Here is a 15,922-nt window from a genome sequence, read left to right as displayed (position 1 = left end):
TCTAGTCAATTTTTTTCCAAAATTAAATGATCACCGAAACATTAAAATTGGTAAAAATTCATGAAAATACTCATCTAATTGAACAATGTATCGAAATACTTAATGAAGAATGGCCAAGAGAATCACAACAACGAATGAAAACAATGAAACGTTCATCGGATAATTTTCCGATTTGTTTGGCATTGATTGATGACCAACAACAAAACCAAGAAAAAGTTATCGGTTTTGTTAAATTAACCAGTGAAAAACCATTTAATCCGGTTATATTTGTTGAATCATTAATCGTATCGAAAGAATATCGTCGGAAAGGAATTGGACGATTCATCATGGAACAAGTGGAAAAATTTGCAAAAGAATTGAATTTTGAAAAAATTCATCTGACGACAACCGATCAACAGGAATTTTATCTAAAATTAGGATATCTATTACCCAAATGTAATAATAATAATGGAAATAAAATCTTAATGTATAAACATATTTTGTAAAACTTTTTTCCTACTAAAATAAAATTTGAATTCAAATAAATCATTTTTTTCATTTTGTTAACCCCCCAAAAATAAATCATTTATCAAATCATTGATTTCCTCATTAAAACCTAAATTGAGGAAATTCAATTTAGGCAATTAACTTTCGTTTTTTTTGAATGCGAAAAGAGAAACCAAAAAACATTTTTCGGTCCATTTGATGGCACGTGGCATCAAACCCACTAAATTGATTTCAATTAACCAGATTTGAACATTTCGGTTGTTGGATCTTTCCGCTCTTTGAATTCCTATATAAACAGGAGAATTTTCGAAAACCAAAACCACAAAACACATCGATGTTGAACGATATTTAGATGTCGCATTTGCGTTTGTCCGCACAGTGGCCCACCACCAAAAATCATCAAACGAAAGAGAGCATTTGGTACTAAGTACTAGCGCCGCAGGAGTGTTTCAATCCATTGAATTGGAATCGAAATGAATTGAAAATGTTTTTCACTCCTGCAGTACTAGTGCTTATTGCTGCATGTTTCCAATAAAATCATCATCCATGATCCAAAAAATTTGTTAAAAAACCAAAAAACTACATAACGTAAGTCTTTTTGTAAAAAAAAAATTTTTTAAACAACCAGAAAAAACTATATATATTGCAAAGAATTTTGAATTTTTTTTATTTGTAAATTCACACAAAAAAAAGAAAAAATTCAAATTCAGAATACATAAAATATATAAAAAAATATTTACATGTAGAACCGACACACAAGAAAGAAAGAAAGAAAATTACAAACTAAATATAAGGATTAAAGATGATGATGATCACTTGAAGATTTTCACATTGTTCGATTGAATTTGTTGATAGCTCTGTTTTTTTTTTTTGTTTTTTGCTTTCGTCATTTTGTTTTATAATGGAAAATAAAAAAACCAGCAGCAACAGCAACATTTGATGCCAGCAAATTTTGATTCTAAATCACAGATATACTAAAACTCTAAATTTTTGTTTTCTGTTCAAATATATAATGTTTTATGACATAATGGACAAATATCCTGTAAATAAAGCCATTTTCTAAGACAAACACTATGAAAATAATGATTACATTTTGTTATACGTGCTGTTGTTAATTCTTGATAACAAATTGAACAAACATCATCAAATTGTTGTAATTGTTCCGGTGATGCTTCTGGTAATGAATTTATTTTACGTAATGCTTGATAACGTTTAAAAAATGTTTTTAAACCTATTTTTGATTGAAACAAAACGACGATCATCAATAAAACATGAGAAAACTAAGTAATTTCAAAAATCAAATCATACCTGCAATTGCTTGACACCAAATATTAAAATAAGCATGTATACACATCATTAATGCACGTATAGTACCACCAGATTCAAAAATAAGTATCCATGTACCATTCAAAAAAAGAAATATACCGAAAACAAATTCAATTAGATTACCAATTGTACGAACATAATAAACATAATCATCTAATTGTTCCCACATTGATGTACGAAAAGCATCAATCATGAATAATGTATATATTAATAAAGTGATTATCACCTATTTGGTTAAAAATTAGATTTAAAAAAATGATAAAAAAAAATTTGGATTTTTTTTTTTTGTTTTCAAAATTTTACATACTTTAACAATAACTTCAATACCGAATGCTGAAACGGCTAATAACCAAGTTGAAATAGTATGATGTGTCCAAAGATAATTTAAAAACAAATATGGTGATATAATTAAAAATGTACAAACAGTTAAAGCTCTTAAATGTCTTTGTAATGACATATTTCTTGATGCACTTAATGAAAATAATAATGGACTGACCATATTATGTATAAAATGTAACATGGCAGTAAATAATAGACAAAAATTTCTATATAAACGTAAAAATCTTTTTTCTGGTTCCATTGATGTTAGTCCATTTTGTAATGCAAGTATAAAAAACATTATAGCCGATATTGAACCAATTGAACGATCATCAGGATCATCAAGTATTAAAAATGTTTGCATCATACAACCAATTTGATGTGTAATACCGGATAATACGGATGTCATACCAAGTACAGCAATAAGTGTTTCACAACCACGAACCATTAAATGTTTACAATTATCAAATATTGCTGTACCATTCAATATAAATATTGATGTATCGAATGTTGTTGCTGTTGCGGTAGTTTCGGGATATTTTTCCATCATTAAAAATATTGCCTGTTGTGTTATACGAATAATCCAGAATATACGAAATACCTTTATTTGTACGAAAAACAATTCAGAAAAACAAATATTAAACAATACAATACAAACAAACATACCTGTGGTACATGAAGCCGGTTCCATTCCGATTCAATCAATGCAAATAAACCTAAATCTCTCATATAGGATTTGATCCAAACAAATTTTAAATATAATGCCTGTATTATATTCTGTATATTCATTATTAATGTGACCAGTATATATATCAAAGATATAGACAATGTTATCGTTGGAAAATATATTAAATATTTGTTCGATATAAACATTGTTAAAAAGAATGCATAATATGGTAATATAAAAAAGAATGCAGCAACAAATGGTATTATTGATTTATATATTCCAGTCAAATAGATGAATGATATGGCCAATATCATCTGATTGAAACGAGAAAATTAATTAAATAATTAATAACATTTTGTAAAAAAAACATACCTGACAAATATAATTAGTAATAAACATATAATGTAAACCATTTGTAAATGATAATTGTTGTTGTACCAAATTAATTATACCATCATTATCATTATTATTATTTGTAAATACTAATGTTACATAATGATCATTAAGAATATATGATAATAATGCCGTTATAATTGATAACATCCATTTATAAAATTGAAATAAATATTCGGTTGGTAATAAAAATAATGTAAATGATAGTAGAAATACTGGAATTTATAAATATAAAAAAACAAAAAAGATTACAACATTAAACAGATTACAAAATTATAAATAACACTTACCTAATACCATAATAAAAGCTGATGCATTATTTAATATTGCCTGAAATTGTAATGAATTTAAATCATTTGTATGGCTAGTAGTAGTTGTCAATTGTTGTTTATCATTATATAATAAATATTGAAAGATAGTTGAATTTGTTTGATTAATATTGATATTATAATTATAATTATAATTATAATTATTGTTGTTATTATTATTGATGAAAATATTAAAAAATTCTGATGAAAATTCAGTCAATTTCATATTATTTATAAATATTGAATCCATAACAAATAACGGTGGTATACGTAGTATAATGTCCATCATACGATAAAGACGACGACGAATTGGTGAAGACATTCTTGTTATATCGAATGTCATGGACATATTTCCGTTTCGGATTTCTGGAATTTGTTTTTGGTTACCCTCCCCAAAAAAAAAGAAGATTCTTTTCGAACGAAAAAAAAGATGATGTCAACGAACAAGACAAAATAAAAGTTCTTCTGTTGTTTATGTTATTTGGAAAAATAGAAGAAGAAGAAGATGATTTCTGTTCACAAGACTCATGTGTTATCGTCGTTGTTTTTTGATTATATAAAATATATCTAATCAATTGACAAAAAAAAATGATTGATTGATTGATTGATTGACTGGCAATAACAGAGAGAAAAGCACATGTTGAAACACAAAGATATCACATTCTTTTTTTGCGGTTCAATTCATTGCCGAAAATATCGATAACCAATTGAAAAAGATTTATCATTGTTTTCAATGATTATACTCTTCATTCATTATCCTCGAATATTTCGAAAATTTAAAGATAAAAAATTCAAGAAGAAGAAGAAGTTTGAAGAAATTCGTTCGAATCAAAGAGCCCAAAACGATGATGATGATGATGTTGAAAAAAACTATAAACGCCAATCAAAGATATTGTTGTTCGTGGATAAAAACTCATTTGATCATGATGATGATAAAAAAAAATTCACCACGAAATACGGTCAACAAACAAACAAAACAAAACAGCTGGCAAAAAACAACTTTTTTTAATATTTCGACGATGATAAAATCAGAGCCATTTTGGTAGTGGTAAACAAGTGATGATGATGAGCAAAAACAGAATTGATTCGATTTGAAAACACTAGATGGCTGATGGGTGCTTATAAAAATTTTTAAAAAATGGTTTTTTTTTTGTTTTTTGAAAAACTAATTTTTTTTTAAACATTTTTTTTTAATTTTTTTAATTTTTTTTAATTTTAAAATTACAAACAGAGAAATTGATAAAATCTAAGGCAAAAAAGTGAATTTATAAATTTACTTTTAGTTTTAGTTTTTGCTTTGTGCAAAGTGTGAAAATTTTGTGTGTGAAAATCAAACACCACCACTGCCACCAATATTGATTGATTGATTATCGATACGTTGTGGAATGTGAAGGAAAAACATGAATGAGAATGAGGAATCTAGATGACTGTATCGAATTTTTGAAATTCAGCCAGTCTGTTTGAATCCTATTATTGGAGAAGAACAAAAAACAAAACATTGAAAAGTTCAATCAGCAAAATTGATTGATTGATTGATTCTTGACTTTTGTTTGCATACTTTTTTACACCAATTAACAAATTCTTCGAATGATATCAGTCCATCTTTGTCTAGATCGATTTTCTTTCAACAAAAAAATCAGAAAATATTTGCGGTTAGAAAAGGGTTAATGAATGGAAGCCATATACTTACATGAAAAAATAAATCTGCATGTTCTTTGGCACCACGAATATTGCTCAATGGTATTGCGCATTCACCTTTTGCAGAAATAAAAAAAATTCAAATTGGATTTTGTTTCCCGCCAAAAAAAAAAAATTCAAATTTCCTTACCCAATAGTTCATAGATAGCATTTGTAATAAGATACATTTCATTTTTACTAATATAACCATCACGATCAATATCGTATAGATTGAAAATCCAGTTTAATTTTTCTGTAATGCAAAAAAAAAAAAAAATAAACCGAATAGGAAAAAAAACGGAAATTATTTCGGTTATAATATGAAGAAAAAAAACGTTGAATAACCGGGAAAAACGGGAAAGAATTTAATCGATTCTATCTGGAATCAAAATTATCAATTCGATTAGAGAATCGATAATAGAATCGAGAATCGACAATCGACAATCAAATCAAATTAAATCAGAAAATTTTTTCTGGTGAATTTGATTAAATGATTTTTGGGTTGCTTGTGTGTGTGCGCTGCTTGTCAATTATTCGGTTTTTCGATTTGATTTGGAGCACTTTTCATTAAGTGAATCTTTGACAATTCCATCAACAACGAGAAAAGTTTGTCGGATTTTTTTTCTCATTTTTGATCTTGTTTTGTATACAATGAAATTTTCAATGGAACAAAAAAAACTACAAGTCTAATGATGATGATGATGAGTTTTTTTCTTTCTTTGTTTGTTAATTGTTTTTTTTCTTCTTCTTCGAGATTCTAAGGATGTTTTTTACGAAGAAAAACTTTGATTCAATTAAAATTCTGTTGTTGTTGTTGTTTGGATGATGTTTTTTCATTTTCTTTTCGCAAAAGATGATGCATTTAATGATGCTATTTTTCGAAATATATTTTGTTCGGTTCTGTTATGTTCTGTTGTCATTTCATGTTTTCCATAGTTTTTTTTTCTCTGTTTTGTTGTTGAATATTCTTCAATCAAGCTTGTTTTTTTGTCGTTTTTTTGTTGTTCAAATTTCAGTTATTTAAAATAAGAAAAACCAAAACCCTCCCCACCAAGAACCACAGTGTTGAATTTCGAAACAATCAAGGAAAATTTTAACCATAAAAAAAATTACAATGTTAATACAATAGGAGGGTGGAAAAACAAACGAAAATCAGTTACAAGATACAAACCAAAAACAGCTGCTTCCACTGTTGTTTCTATCCAAAAAAAAGTCAACCAAAACATTCATTCAATCATTCTATGAATTCTGGCGACTACAGAATTCAGTATTCATTACATTCTATTCAATGAAAAGAAAAGAAAAAAGAAGCGTCCGAAAAAATTAAATGACAAACAATTTAATTTGATTCACTATAGTGCTTTAGTGCAAACAATCAAACAAAAAAAAGGGTAAATGTTCTCTCTCTCTCTCTCTCTCTCTCTCTCTCTCTCTCTCTCTTTGTGTGTGTTTTTTACATCAGCAAACAACAAAGAATATTCATCGAAATAATTGCTTTTTAGCCATACAAACATCAACACATAATACATCCATTTTTTTTTGCCATACTGAAACATGCATTATTTTTCTTTCTTTCTTCTTTTTTGGTTATCTTTACCATAGCAGAAACACAACAAAAAACCAAAACCGAAAAAAAACATGCATCAAACAAATGACAGAATTCTTCTTTTATCATTGCCATACACACACAAAAGCCATACCATGCATCCATCCATGTCTGCAGACATTGAATTTTTTTGTTTCTTCATTCATACAAAACACATACACACACACAACACACGTACAACATTAGATAATGACAGAATCTGATGGTTTAACACATCGTTTTCTTTGTGAAAAAAAGAATCAAAAAATCAAAAAATCGAGGTGTTGATGTTCAATCAAATATACCACGCACATCGACAGTAATTTTTTCTTTCTTTTTTGACCATAAAATGTGCGGATGTTTTCCTCTAAACAGAAGAAATACACAGCATTCGTAAATGTGTGTTGAAAAAAAGCATTGTTTTTTTTGGGTTATTTAACACATACACACCACACACACACTATCATCATCATCATGATGTTTATTGTTTCCATTTTTTGTTTTTCCAAAAAAAACAAGAAAAACATTGATTCTATGATGATGATACAGTTGGTACTACTACATTCAATTTGCTTTGTATATTCAATGTTGGCTTCACTGTCGAAATTCTTTTCTTGAAAAACAAAAAGGCATACAATGTGTGTGATTGAATGATAAACGAAGGAAGAAGGAAAGAACAAGGGAAAAAACGGTAAAGACTATCATCATTTATCATATTTTTTCGGTTTGGTTTGGTCTGAATGAAAACACACACACAATAACCGAAAAGGCAGCTGAAATTTTTTTTTTCTGAAAGAAATTCTTTTACGATTCTTTCCTGGTTGTTTTGTTTCGTAGTCGATTTTTTTTTACTTTTCTGAATTTTTTGCTCTTTGAAACATCGTTTTATTTTTTTCAGAAAAAAACAAAACAATGTATCATATGATCGATGAAAGAAATGAAATTTTTTTTTTTAAATTCATTCGTTTTATCTTTCTTTGATCATAGATAGTCATAGAAAGTTATAAACAAATTTTTTGTTATGTTTTTTTTTCTCGTGAAAAAACAAAATTGGTATAGAAAATTCTTTGGGGAGAGAGAGAGAGAGAGAGAGAGAGAGAAAAGAATCTGTCATTGTTCATCATGATCATCATTATTATTATCATGATTTTGATGATGATAAATATGATTACCAGAAAAATGAAAGAAATAGAGAGAGAAAGAGAGAGAGAGAGAGAGAGAGAGAGAGAGAGAGAGAGAGAGAGAGAGAGAGAGAGAGAGAGAGAGAGAGAGAGAGAGAGAGAGAGAGAGAGAGAGAGAGAGAGAGAATGATATGAACATCCCAATTTTTGGAATAAATATTGGTTTGGAACACTGAAAAACTGAATGAATGAATAAATGGGTGTGTGTGTGGGTCTGAATTCTTCTTGTTGTTGTAGTCGACGATGGCAATGATATTCATTTTTTTTGTGCCTAAAAAATATGTTATTCCGGATATTATTTGCATATATTCATATCGTAACCATATATCATTAGTATTGTATGATTATCGACAAGAAAAAAAAATATCATCCGACTTTATTCTTTCCATTTTCAATTCATTCATTTTATTCATTCTCTCGGTTATTTTCTCTCGGTTATTTTTTTTCCCGGTCGGAATCAGCCAAACAAGAATGGAAAGAATGAATGGAAAAAAACGAATGAACAAAAAACCAACTGGAAAACTAAACTGAACAGAACAAAAAAATATCAAAGTCAAATTCAATATTTCATATTTTGTTTGTGTGTATGTGTATGTGGGTACAATATATATCGTTTCTTTTTCCTCTTCTTTCTTTATGAACGGGTTATTATATTTAAATAAAAAAAATGCAATGGTTGTATGTATGTTGCATTCACCAAATGATGATGATAATGATGTTGGTGATGATATCATCATCACCAGATCTATTGAAATATGATATATTTTTTTTTCTCGGTTCATGTTTTTCATGTTTTTTTTTGTGTGTTGAATGCTGTATTTTACAATACGAATCCCTGCAAACATACATCAAAGTTTCAAAACAGAAAATTTTGGTTAATGCTTGGATGAAAAAAAAACAAGGGGAAGATGTTACAGCCAAAGCCAGAAACAAAAATAAAACATTTACATAAAAAGAAGGGAAAAAATAATAATAATATTTTTGCTTCGTTGATAATTTATTTGAAAAATTTCACTGAAAAACCGAAAAAAATTCAATGTTTGGGAAAATTCAAAATTTGTTGTTGTTGTTGTTAAAAGCCTGATTTAAAATTAATTGAAAAATTCATAATGAACAAAACAAAATGACGAATTTGCTGATTTCATCAAATGCATCAAACTTTATGGTAAATGCGTTAATGTATTTTGTATTTTTTTTGAAAAAAAATTATAATAAAATTTTTACCTTTTAATGTTCCTCTTGATAATGTTGATAATGCTTTTATAAATTGCTAAAAATGTGAAATTTTCATAGAGAAAAAAAATTGTCAATATTTTTTTTCGTTTGCAGTGAATTTCAAATGATAAAAACATACACCAAAATCAAGGCAACCATATTGTGGATCACACATTGGTCGTAATGTATTGAATACAAAATGTGCATATTTTGTTGCGTCTTGTGTTTTTAAAAGAAAAAAAAACAAAGCAAAAACAAATTGATCATAATGGTTATACACAGAAAAATCAATCAATCAAAAATTTACCTCCTTGTGGAAAATATTTTGAAAAAATATTAACAAATTCTTCTTCCGAACAATAACCATTTGGACATTCTTGTTTAAATCCTTGATATATTAGTTTTAGTTCTGTCGAAAAAAGCAAAAAAAATTGAAAAATTGATGAATTTCAAAAAATGAATTTTGAGAAAAATTTTCAAAAAAAAAAAATAAACTTGGGAATATTTTCGGGAAAGAAGAAAAGAAAGAAAAAATGTCATTTTCCTATTGATAATCTCTATGGATATGGGAATATTTCTAGCAAAAGAAAAAAAAAGCAGCCATATGAATAATTAAGTGTTTTTTTTCATTGACAAACTTCTTTGCAAATATATAAAAGGGATCATTGACAAGTTGATAAAATTTGCATGAATATTCTTGAATTCTTGAATTTGGAAAGTAACGAAAAAAAGATCAAAGTAAAAAAAAAGATCAATGAAAAACCTACAAACAAGAAGAAATAGCATCTGACAAATGTAAATAAATTATTCAATGGAAAAAAACTGAACGAAACAAACTGAACAAGGTAAGGTAAATAGGTAGGTATTCATTCATTTTGGAAAAAAAATCGATACCTTTTTTATTATAATGTGTCATTTGACATAATGCATCAAGACCATCATGTTTAGGTCGAGCAAATATTGGTTGATCAATATCAATGTCCGAATCTTCAGCTATTTTTTGTTGTTTTTCAAATGTTTGAAAATGAAACAAAATTTTTGTTCATTTCTTTCTTCGAAGAATCCAACTTTACTTACTTTTATTGCCAAACATTTTTGTTGAAATGTTTTTTCAAACAAACAAAACAAAACAAAACAAACCGGACAAACAATCAAATTATCTTTGCTGTGTTGTTGTCGTTGTTGTTGTTATCAGGCACTTTTTTAACACAACAGAACACAAACAAACAAACAAACAAAGAAAATTTGAATATTTTCAAATGTTTCGATGATGGTAATGTTATTCTTCTGATCAATAAGATCTTAATGATCTGATGATGATGTTACACTAACAGAATTTAAACATTAACTAACAAAAAAAATATGTTTGCACATCGAACCAACCAACAGAATCAACTACAGAATCGTTTTTCTTTTGGTTATGTTTTTTGTTGGTTATCTTTTGCGCCGATTTCCGTACCAGAAGCATTAAAAATATCTGTCGATGAATGTGTATGTCTGGATCATCATCAGTTCTGGAATCTGATTGTGATGATGATGATGATCTTCGGCGCCTTTTTTTCCCCGAAGAAACCCAAAAAAAAGATAGATGTGAAAATCTTTTTCTTGGATGGTTTTGTCATGCGCAGACCTAAATTGCGTGTTTTTCCATTTGGTTTTGGAACAACAACAACATGGACCATCATAATACACCTTTTTTGTTTGATTGTGTTTGATAAAGTGAATGTCGTTTGGGTGTATATATAGCAAGAATGGTAAATGATCTTTTTTTTACAAAGTTTTTTTTCCTTTAGTAAAACTTACGATCAAACGAAAAAGTCTCATTTCAAAATGTTGAAAACAAACCTAGAATCTTATATAAGAATAATGAATGATATTAGGGAAATGAAAAAAAAGAATTTTCTTTCTTGGTTTTATTTCCTGGTTTCTTTTTTCAGTTTCTTTCTTTTTAGTTTTACTTGATTTCTCACTTTCACTTTCACTTGTTTTCCCGATAAAGGTAATTTCAATATTTTCAATTCTCACTGGACACATCATCTAAAAAACATAAACATAAACATCACACACACACACTTGGAATAACGATGCAGCAGTAACCGTCTGCATATGGATTTAAGTCAAGTTTTTTTTGGGGGGAAATTGAATTATAATAATGCCTTTTTTTCTTTCCTGAAACAAACACAGGCAGAGAGAGAGAGAGAGAGAGAGAGAGAGAGAGAGAGAGAATGGACAAATCGAATGACCGATGAGTAAGTTTCTTTTATACAAACTTACTTCTTTTTTTTGGGGTAAGAATAATGTGAAATCAAGCGAATGTAGAATTCCGTATAATCAAAGAAAATAAAGGAAGGAAAACCTTGTATTTTGGATCGAATTATACCTTCAAACAACAACAACAACAAAAAACTTATTGTAAAAAATATGGGTCAAAAAAAAGTAATTTTACTTTTTTTTTTTGGTCCATCCATTTATAATTGGTTTTATTCGTAAAAAAACCCTGAATAAAATTTTCTCGTTTCAAATTCTTCTTGTCGTCGTTTCATTATCATCATCATAATGATTTTTGCCATTAACCAAAGGTGAACTACAGTATAGTAAAGATTTTTTTAAAAAAATAACCGAAAAGAAGCTTTTCCCTTCTTTCCTCAAGATTTCAAGCAAATTTTCGGGATTTTTTTTTCACCCGAAAAAAACAAATTTCCGTTCCATCCGATTTTATGATTATCGATTCGGAAAGAATTTTCGTGTATTTTTTCATTTTCTCTATTCTCAATGTTCATGTAACCATTATTATCATTTTTTTTTCTTTGGTTATATTTTTCGATAAAGAAGATAATAATAATAATGATGTGAAGAAGAGAAAATGAAAATCAAAGCAACGAAAATGAAAATCGAGAGCTTAGAACCCAATAATTTTCTCTTCAATTTCAAAGTTGAATATAATGTTTTTTTTTGTTTTGCTCGTCGACAATTTAAAGTTGACAATTTGTTTTCGATCATCTTTCCTATGTTTTTCTGGGTTTTTCCCTGGTTGTTTTCGGGTTTTCCAAACCTAATACCAAAGAAAGAAAGAAAGAAAAAGAAAAGTTTCAACGAAAAAAAGATTACAACAAACATGATGACAAGACACTGATGGAACCGAACTGAACCAAACAACCAAAAAAAAACAACCAAAAAAAAAAAAACAACAAAACAAGGATAAAACTTGAAAAAGTAATCGATTTTGGAATTGATTGAAGATTCTGAAAATAAAGAAAAACAAAAAACAAAAAACTTGAAACGAAGAGAACACATCCATCAAATTGAACAAATTTGTTTGTTCGGATTGTTTGGCTGTTTACAAATTACAATCAAATTGCGATAATGGTGAACCAATAGGATGAAATAAAATTTTTACAACCAAAAATTACAGCAACAACAAAATTTACTTGTAAATCAAAAATCAAGAATCAAAAGGGTTGTGTGTGTGTACAAGCAATTTAGGCAAACAAATGATTATTTGATTATTTGATTTGAAGTTTGGAAAAAAACATTGCTTTACTTGACTAAACTAAATTAAACTAAAGTAAAGTAAATAACAACAACAACAATATTTACAGAGAAGAAAAAACAAATGAATAAACATTTTGAAACGTTTGAAACAAACATTTGCGTGTTTGAACAAGCTCGAATTATTGTATAATGATGATTTCAGACAACAAATAATCAAAAATCAAATCCGATTGATTGGTTTTTCGATTGGTTTTTCGATTGGTTTTTCGATTGGTTTTTCGATTGGTTTTTCGATTGCTTTTTTCCAATTCGATCATTTCAAAATCATTCAAAATCAACGGTTTTTGTACGATTCATACTTGAATCATTACTATCATCATTGAATGTTTTTGAATTGACCAATGTTTCTTCATTTTGTTTTTGATGTTCATCATCATTCATAATACCGGTTTCTTTACGTTTTTTCTGTCGTCGTTCTTTGAATAAATCACCGACGCCCTGTTCTTTTAATATTGGTTTTGGCTGTTGTTGAGATTGTTCGGTTGTTGAAATAAAACTTATTGAAATATTATCTTGATTAAGATCTTCTTCAACCATTTGTGGTATATCTAAACCCATTGTAGCACCTAGATGTAGTTTTGCTTTCTGGAAAGTTGCACTCAATTTTTCCTGTACAACATTTATACACATTGATGTTAATGCTAAACCAAATAATAAATAAATAAATGTACACATCATAAATGCCGGATGTTCGGGGACATAATCACCAAAACCAATTGTTGATAATGATATATAAACAAAATAAAATGATTCAAAAAATGTCCATTTTTCCCATATGGTAAATATTGCAGCACCCATCATCATATATAATAATAGAAGGACGACTGCAACACTTATCGGTAGATTAAATTCATCATCAACTTCGAAATCAGGTATTGTTTCATTGTCGCCATCACCACCATCAGCGTCTGTTGGTTGCCTTCCCGGTTCAATTTTATTCTTATTCAATGGTACTACTGTCGACATCTTCCGGTGAACATCATCGATTTTTTGTGATACAAACTAAGGTAAAGAATCAAGAATAATTAGGAGGAATTTCTTCAACAGAATCAAACAAACAAACAGACATCAACTTACCTGTGTACGTTCTTTAGTTGCTTTACGCATTTTTTGTAATTGTCTTGTATAATAAATACGACGAAATATTTTAAATATAAATTTAATTCCACGTGTAAATAATTTTCCCAAATCCGTTAGTACCATTAATAATAATGGTATACCGATAAATGCATAGATTATTGATGCAACACGACCTGCATCTGTTTTCGGTACAACATGGCCATAACCTGTTACGGGGGAGAGAGAGAGATCAGAAGTTAAAGATCAATGATCAAAGATCAAAGATTGAAGATTGACTTTTCTAGATTCTGAATTACCAACCTATGGTTGTAAATATTGTTGAACTAAAAAATAATGCCTGCCAAAAATTCCATACTCCTGTGTGTAAATTATTGTTAATTAATGTGGAAAGAATGTAGATTCAAGTAGATGCTTACTTATTTCCGAATCAGTTGTCTGATCAGATAAACAAGATTCATAAAGTTGTTTTTCAAATTCTTTAAAACGTATTTTAGCTAATCGTAACCACCAACCTTGTGAAAATTTTTTTGAATTCCACCATAATTCTTTAATGATACGTTCACGCATTTTATTGATTGGTTTCTACACAAAAACACAAAAAAACCAAAAGACGCAAAAATCATTCCATTAACACTATCCATTCATTCATTCAATCATTATTCATGGTTACCTTTGCCAAATCTTCCATTGGTGCTTCTAATGAAACAAAAATATAAGCACCCAAAAAACCATATAAAATCAGAAATAATAATAATAAAACATGACTAAACCATTTATTACTAAATTTTTTAAATCCTTCAACCAAACGTATAAAACGAGATTTTTGTTGTTTCGATAAATGTACAATATGCATTGGATTAAATATCCAAATACGTTCATTTGTATATGGATCAATCCATATTTGATCTTGTGTTATAACATTGGACATTTGTCGTAAAAATGATGGTTGTTGTTGTTTTGTTGCGGTTGCGGTTGTTGCGGTTGCCGCAGTTGTTGGTGTTGATGTTGTAGGTAACGAATCATTATTATTATTATTATTATTATTGCTTGAATTTGCCATTTATAAATAAATAAATTACAACAAAATTACAAAATTAAAAATTACAAATTACAAAATTGATCACACAATTTTAAAAAGAAATATAATACAAAAACATAAGAAATAAACACTTTTAATCAGATTGATATTATCATCATCAAAAATTGTAATAATAAAAATTATAATTATAATTATAAATAAATAATAAACATAAAAGATGATGATGCCTCTAATAAAAATTTCTTTTTGTAACTTTCTAACACACACATTATATTTACAAATCCATTATTATCATCATCATCATTAATTTATCTTCTTTCATATATAATTTGTTGTTTAGCAAATCATAGATGTGCAACCAAACAAACAAACAAAACAAAATTCATTCATATCTTACCCATTATTCCATGATGAACAGTTTTGTTTTTCCCCCTTAATTATTCTTCTTCGGATATGTTCAACAGGCTTTTTTTATTCTCTCTGATTATTGAGCTACATTATTTTGTTGTTTGTTGTTTGTTTGTTTGCTTGTTTTGTTTTCTAAATTTAGCATCATCTAACATCATCATTATTATTATCATCAATAATGATCTTTATGAACATATTCTCTGTGTGTGCTATATTGGAATTAGTTTTATTTTCCCCCATTTTTCTAAGAAAAATTTTTTAAATTAATCAACCAAGTATTGCTGCTAGTTTTGAATGTTTTGTTGTATGTTGTTTGTATCGTAATAACGAAACAAAAAATAAAAAAACCAAATTAAACCATAACGGTGCCAATCACACTGAACATCACATTAAACAACAACCAGACACATACATTTCTTATGTGAAACAAACGAACAAAATTCATTGCAACTTTGTAGTTAATTATAGATTCCTTTCTTTCTTTCTTTCTTAAACACTTAACAAGCATTAAGTACATACCAGCGTAAAGTGTAAGATTTAAGGAAAAACTTAATTATTTTGCCAAAAATACAATCAATTTTCTTTATATAACAAATCTTTCTTTTTTGTAACCAAGATTCAAATCAAGATAAAAATTTTTTAAAAAATTCTGTTTCAAACTCTACCAAAAGATGGCAGTGGTGGCTC

At 28.0% G+C, this 15,922-nt stretch overlaps 4 protein-coding genes across 4 annotated transcripts; 1 reads left to right on the top strand and 3 right to left on the bottom strand.

The window, feature by feature from the left end:
* The first annotated feature begins 26 nt into the window (after window positions 1-26).
* On the top strand, window positions 27-546 carry Naa80 (N-alpha-acetyltransferase 80). The gene has a single exon (XM_027345231.2). It carries the CDS (start codon window positions 27-29, stop codon window positions 483-485), a length of 459 nt encoding a protein of 152 aa, XP_027201032.1. The 3' UTR covers window positions 486-546.
* A 756-nt stretch (window positions 547-1,302) lies between these two features.
* On the bottom strand, window positions 1,303-4,430 carry Trc8 (TRC8 ring finger protein). The gene is made up of 6 exons (XM_075820486.1): window positions 3,481-4,430; window positions 3,170-3,405; window positions 2,797-3,111; window positions 2,120-2,731; window positions 1,795-2,038; window positions 1,303-1,717 (listed from the first exon to the last, which is right to left on the bottom strand). Exons 1-6 carry the CDS (start codon window positions 3,845-3,847, stop codon window positions 1,488-1,490), a joined length of 2,004 nt encoding a protein of 667 aa, XP_075676601.1. The 5' UTR covers window positions 3,848-4,430; the 3' UTR covers window positions 1,303-1,487.
* A 285-nt stretch (window positions 4,431-4,715) lies between these two features.
* Window positions 4,716-10,895, bottom strand: LOC113795066 (Kv channel-interacting protein 4-like). Its single transcript, XM_075820490.1, has 9 exons — window positions 10,234-10,895; window positions 10,051-10,149; window positions 9,464-9,565; window positions 9,296-9,375; window positions 9,166-9,211; window positions 5,327-5,428; window positions 5,189-5,253; window positions 5,057-5,119; window positions 4,716-4,965 (listed from the first exon to the last, which is right to left on the bottom strand). Exons 1-9 carry the CDS (start codon window positions 10,247-10,249, stop codon window positions 4,918-4,920), a joined length of 621 nt encoding a protein of 206 aa, XP_075676605.1. The 5' UTR covers window positions 10,250-10,895; the 3' UTR covers window positions 4,716-4,917.
* Window positions 10,896-12,674: 1,779 nt separating this feature from the next.
* On the bottom strand, window positions 12,675-15,038 carry LOC142645059 (TWiK family of potassium channels protein 18-like). Its single transcript, XM_075820238.1, has 5 exons — window positions 14,459-15,038; window positions 14,205-14,370; window positions 14,089-14,145; window positions 13,786-13,994; window positions 12,675-13,710 (listed from the first exon to the last, which is right to left on the bottom strand). The coding sequence occupies exons 1-5, from the start codon at window positions 14,846-14,848 to the stop codon at window positions 12,973-12,975; spliced, it is 1,560 nt and encodes a 519-aa protein (XP_075676353.1). The 5' UTR covers window positions 14,849-15,038; the 3' UTR covers window positions 12,675-12,972.
* Window positions 15,039-15,922: the final 884 nt, after the last annotated feature.

This window comes from Dermatophagoides pteronyssinus, unplaced genomic scaffold (genome assembly GCF_027571235.1).
Source record: "Dermatophagoides pteronyssinus isolate colony J.1.1.1.1 unplaced genomic scaffold, Derpt_VIB-CSIC_2022.12 sq0006, whole genome shotgun sequence".
Taxonomy (NCBI): Eukaryota; Metazoa; Arthropoda; class Arachnida; order Sarcoptiformes; family Pyroglyphidae; genus Dermatophagoides; species Dermatophagoides pteronyssinus.
Note: the sequence above shows the minus strand (reverse complement) of the source record. Positions and strands in the feature narration are given on the sequence as shown.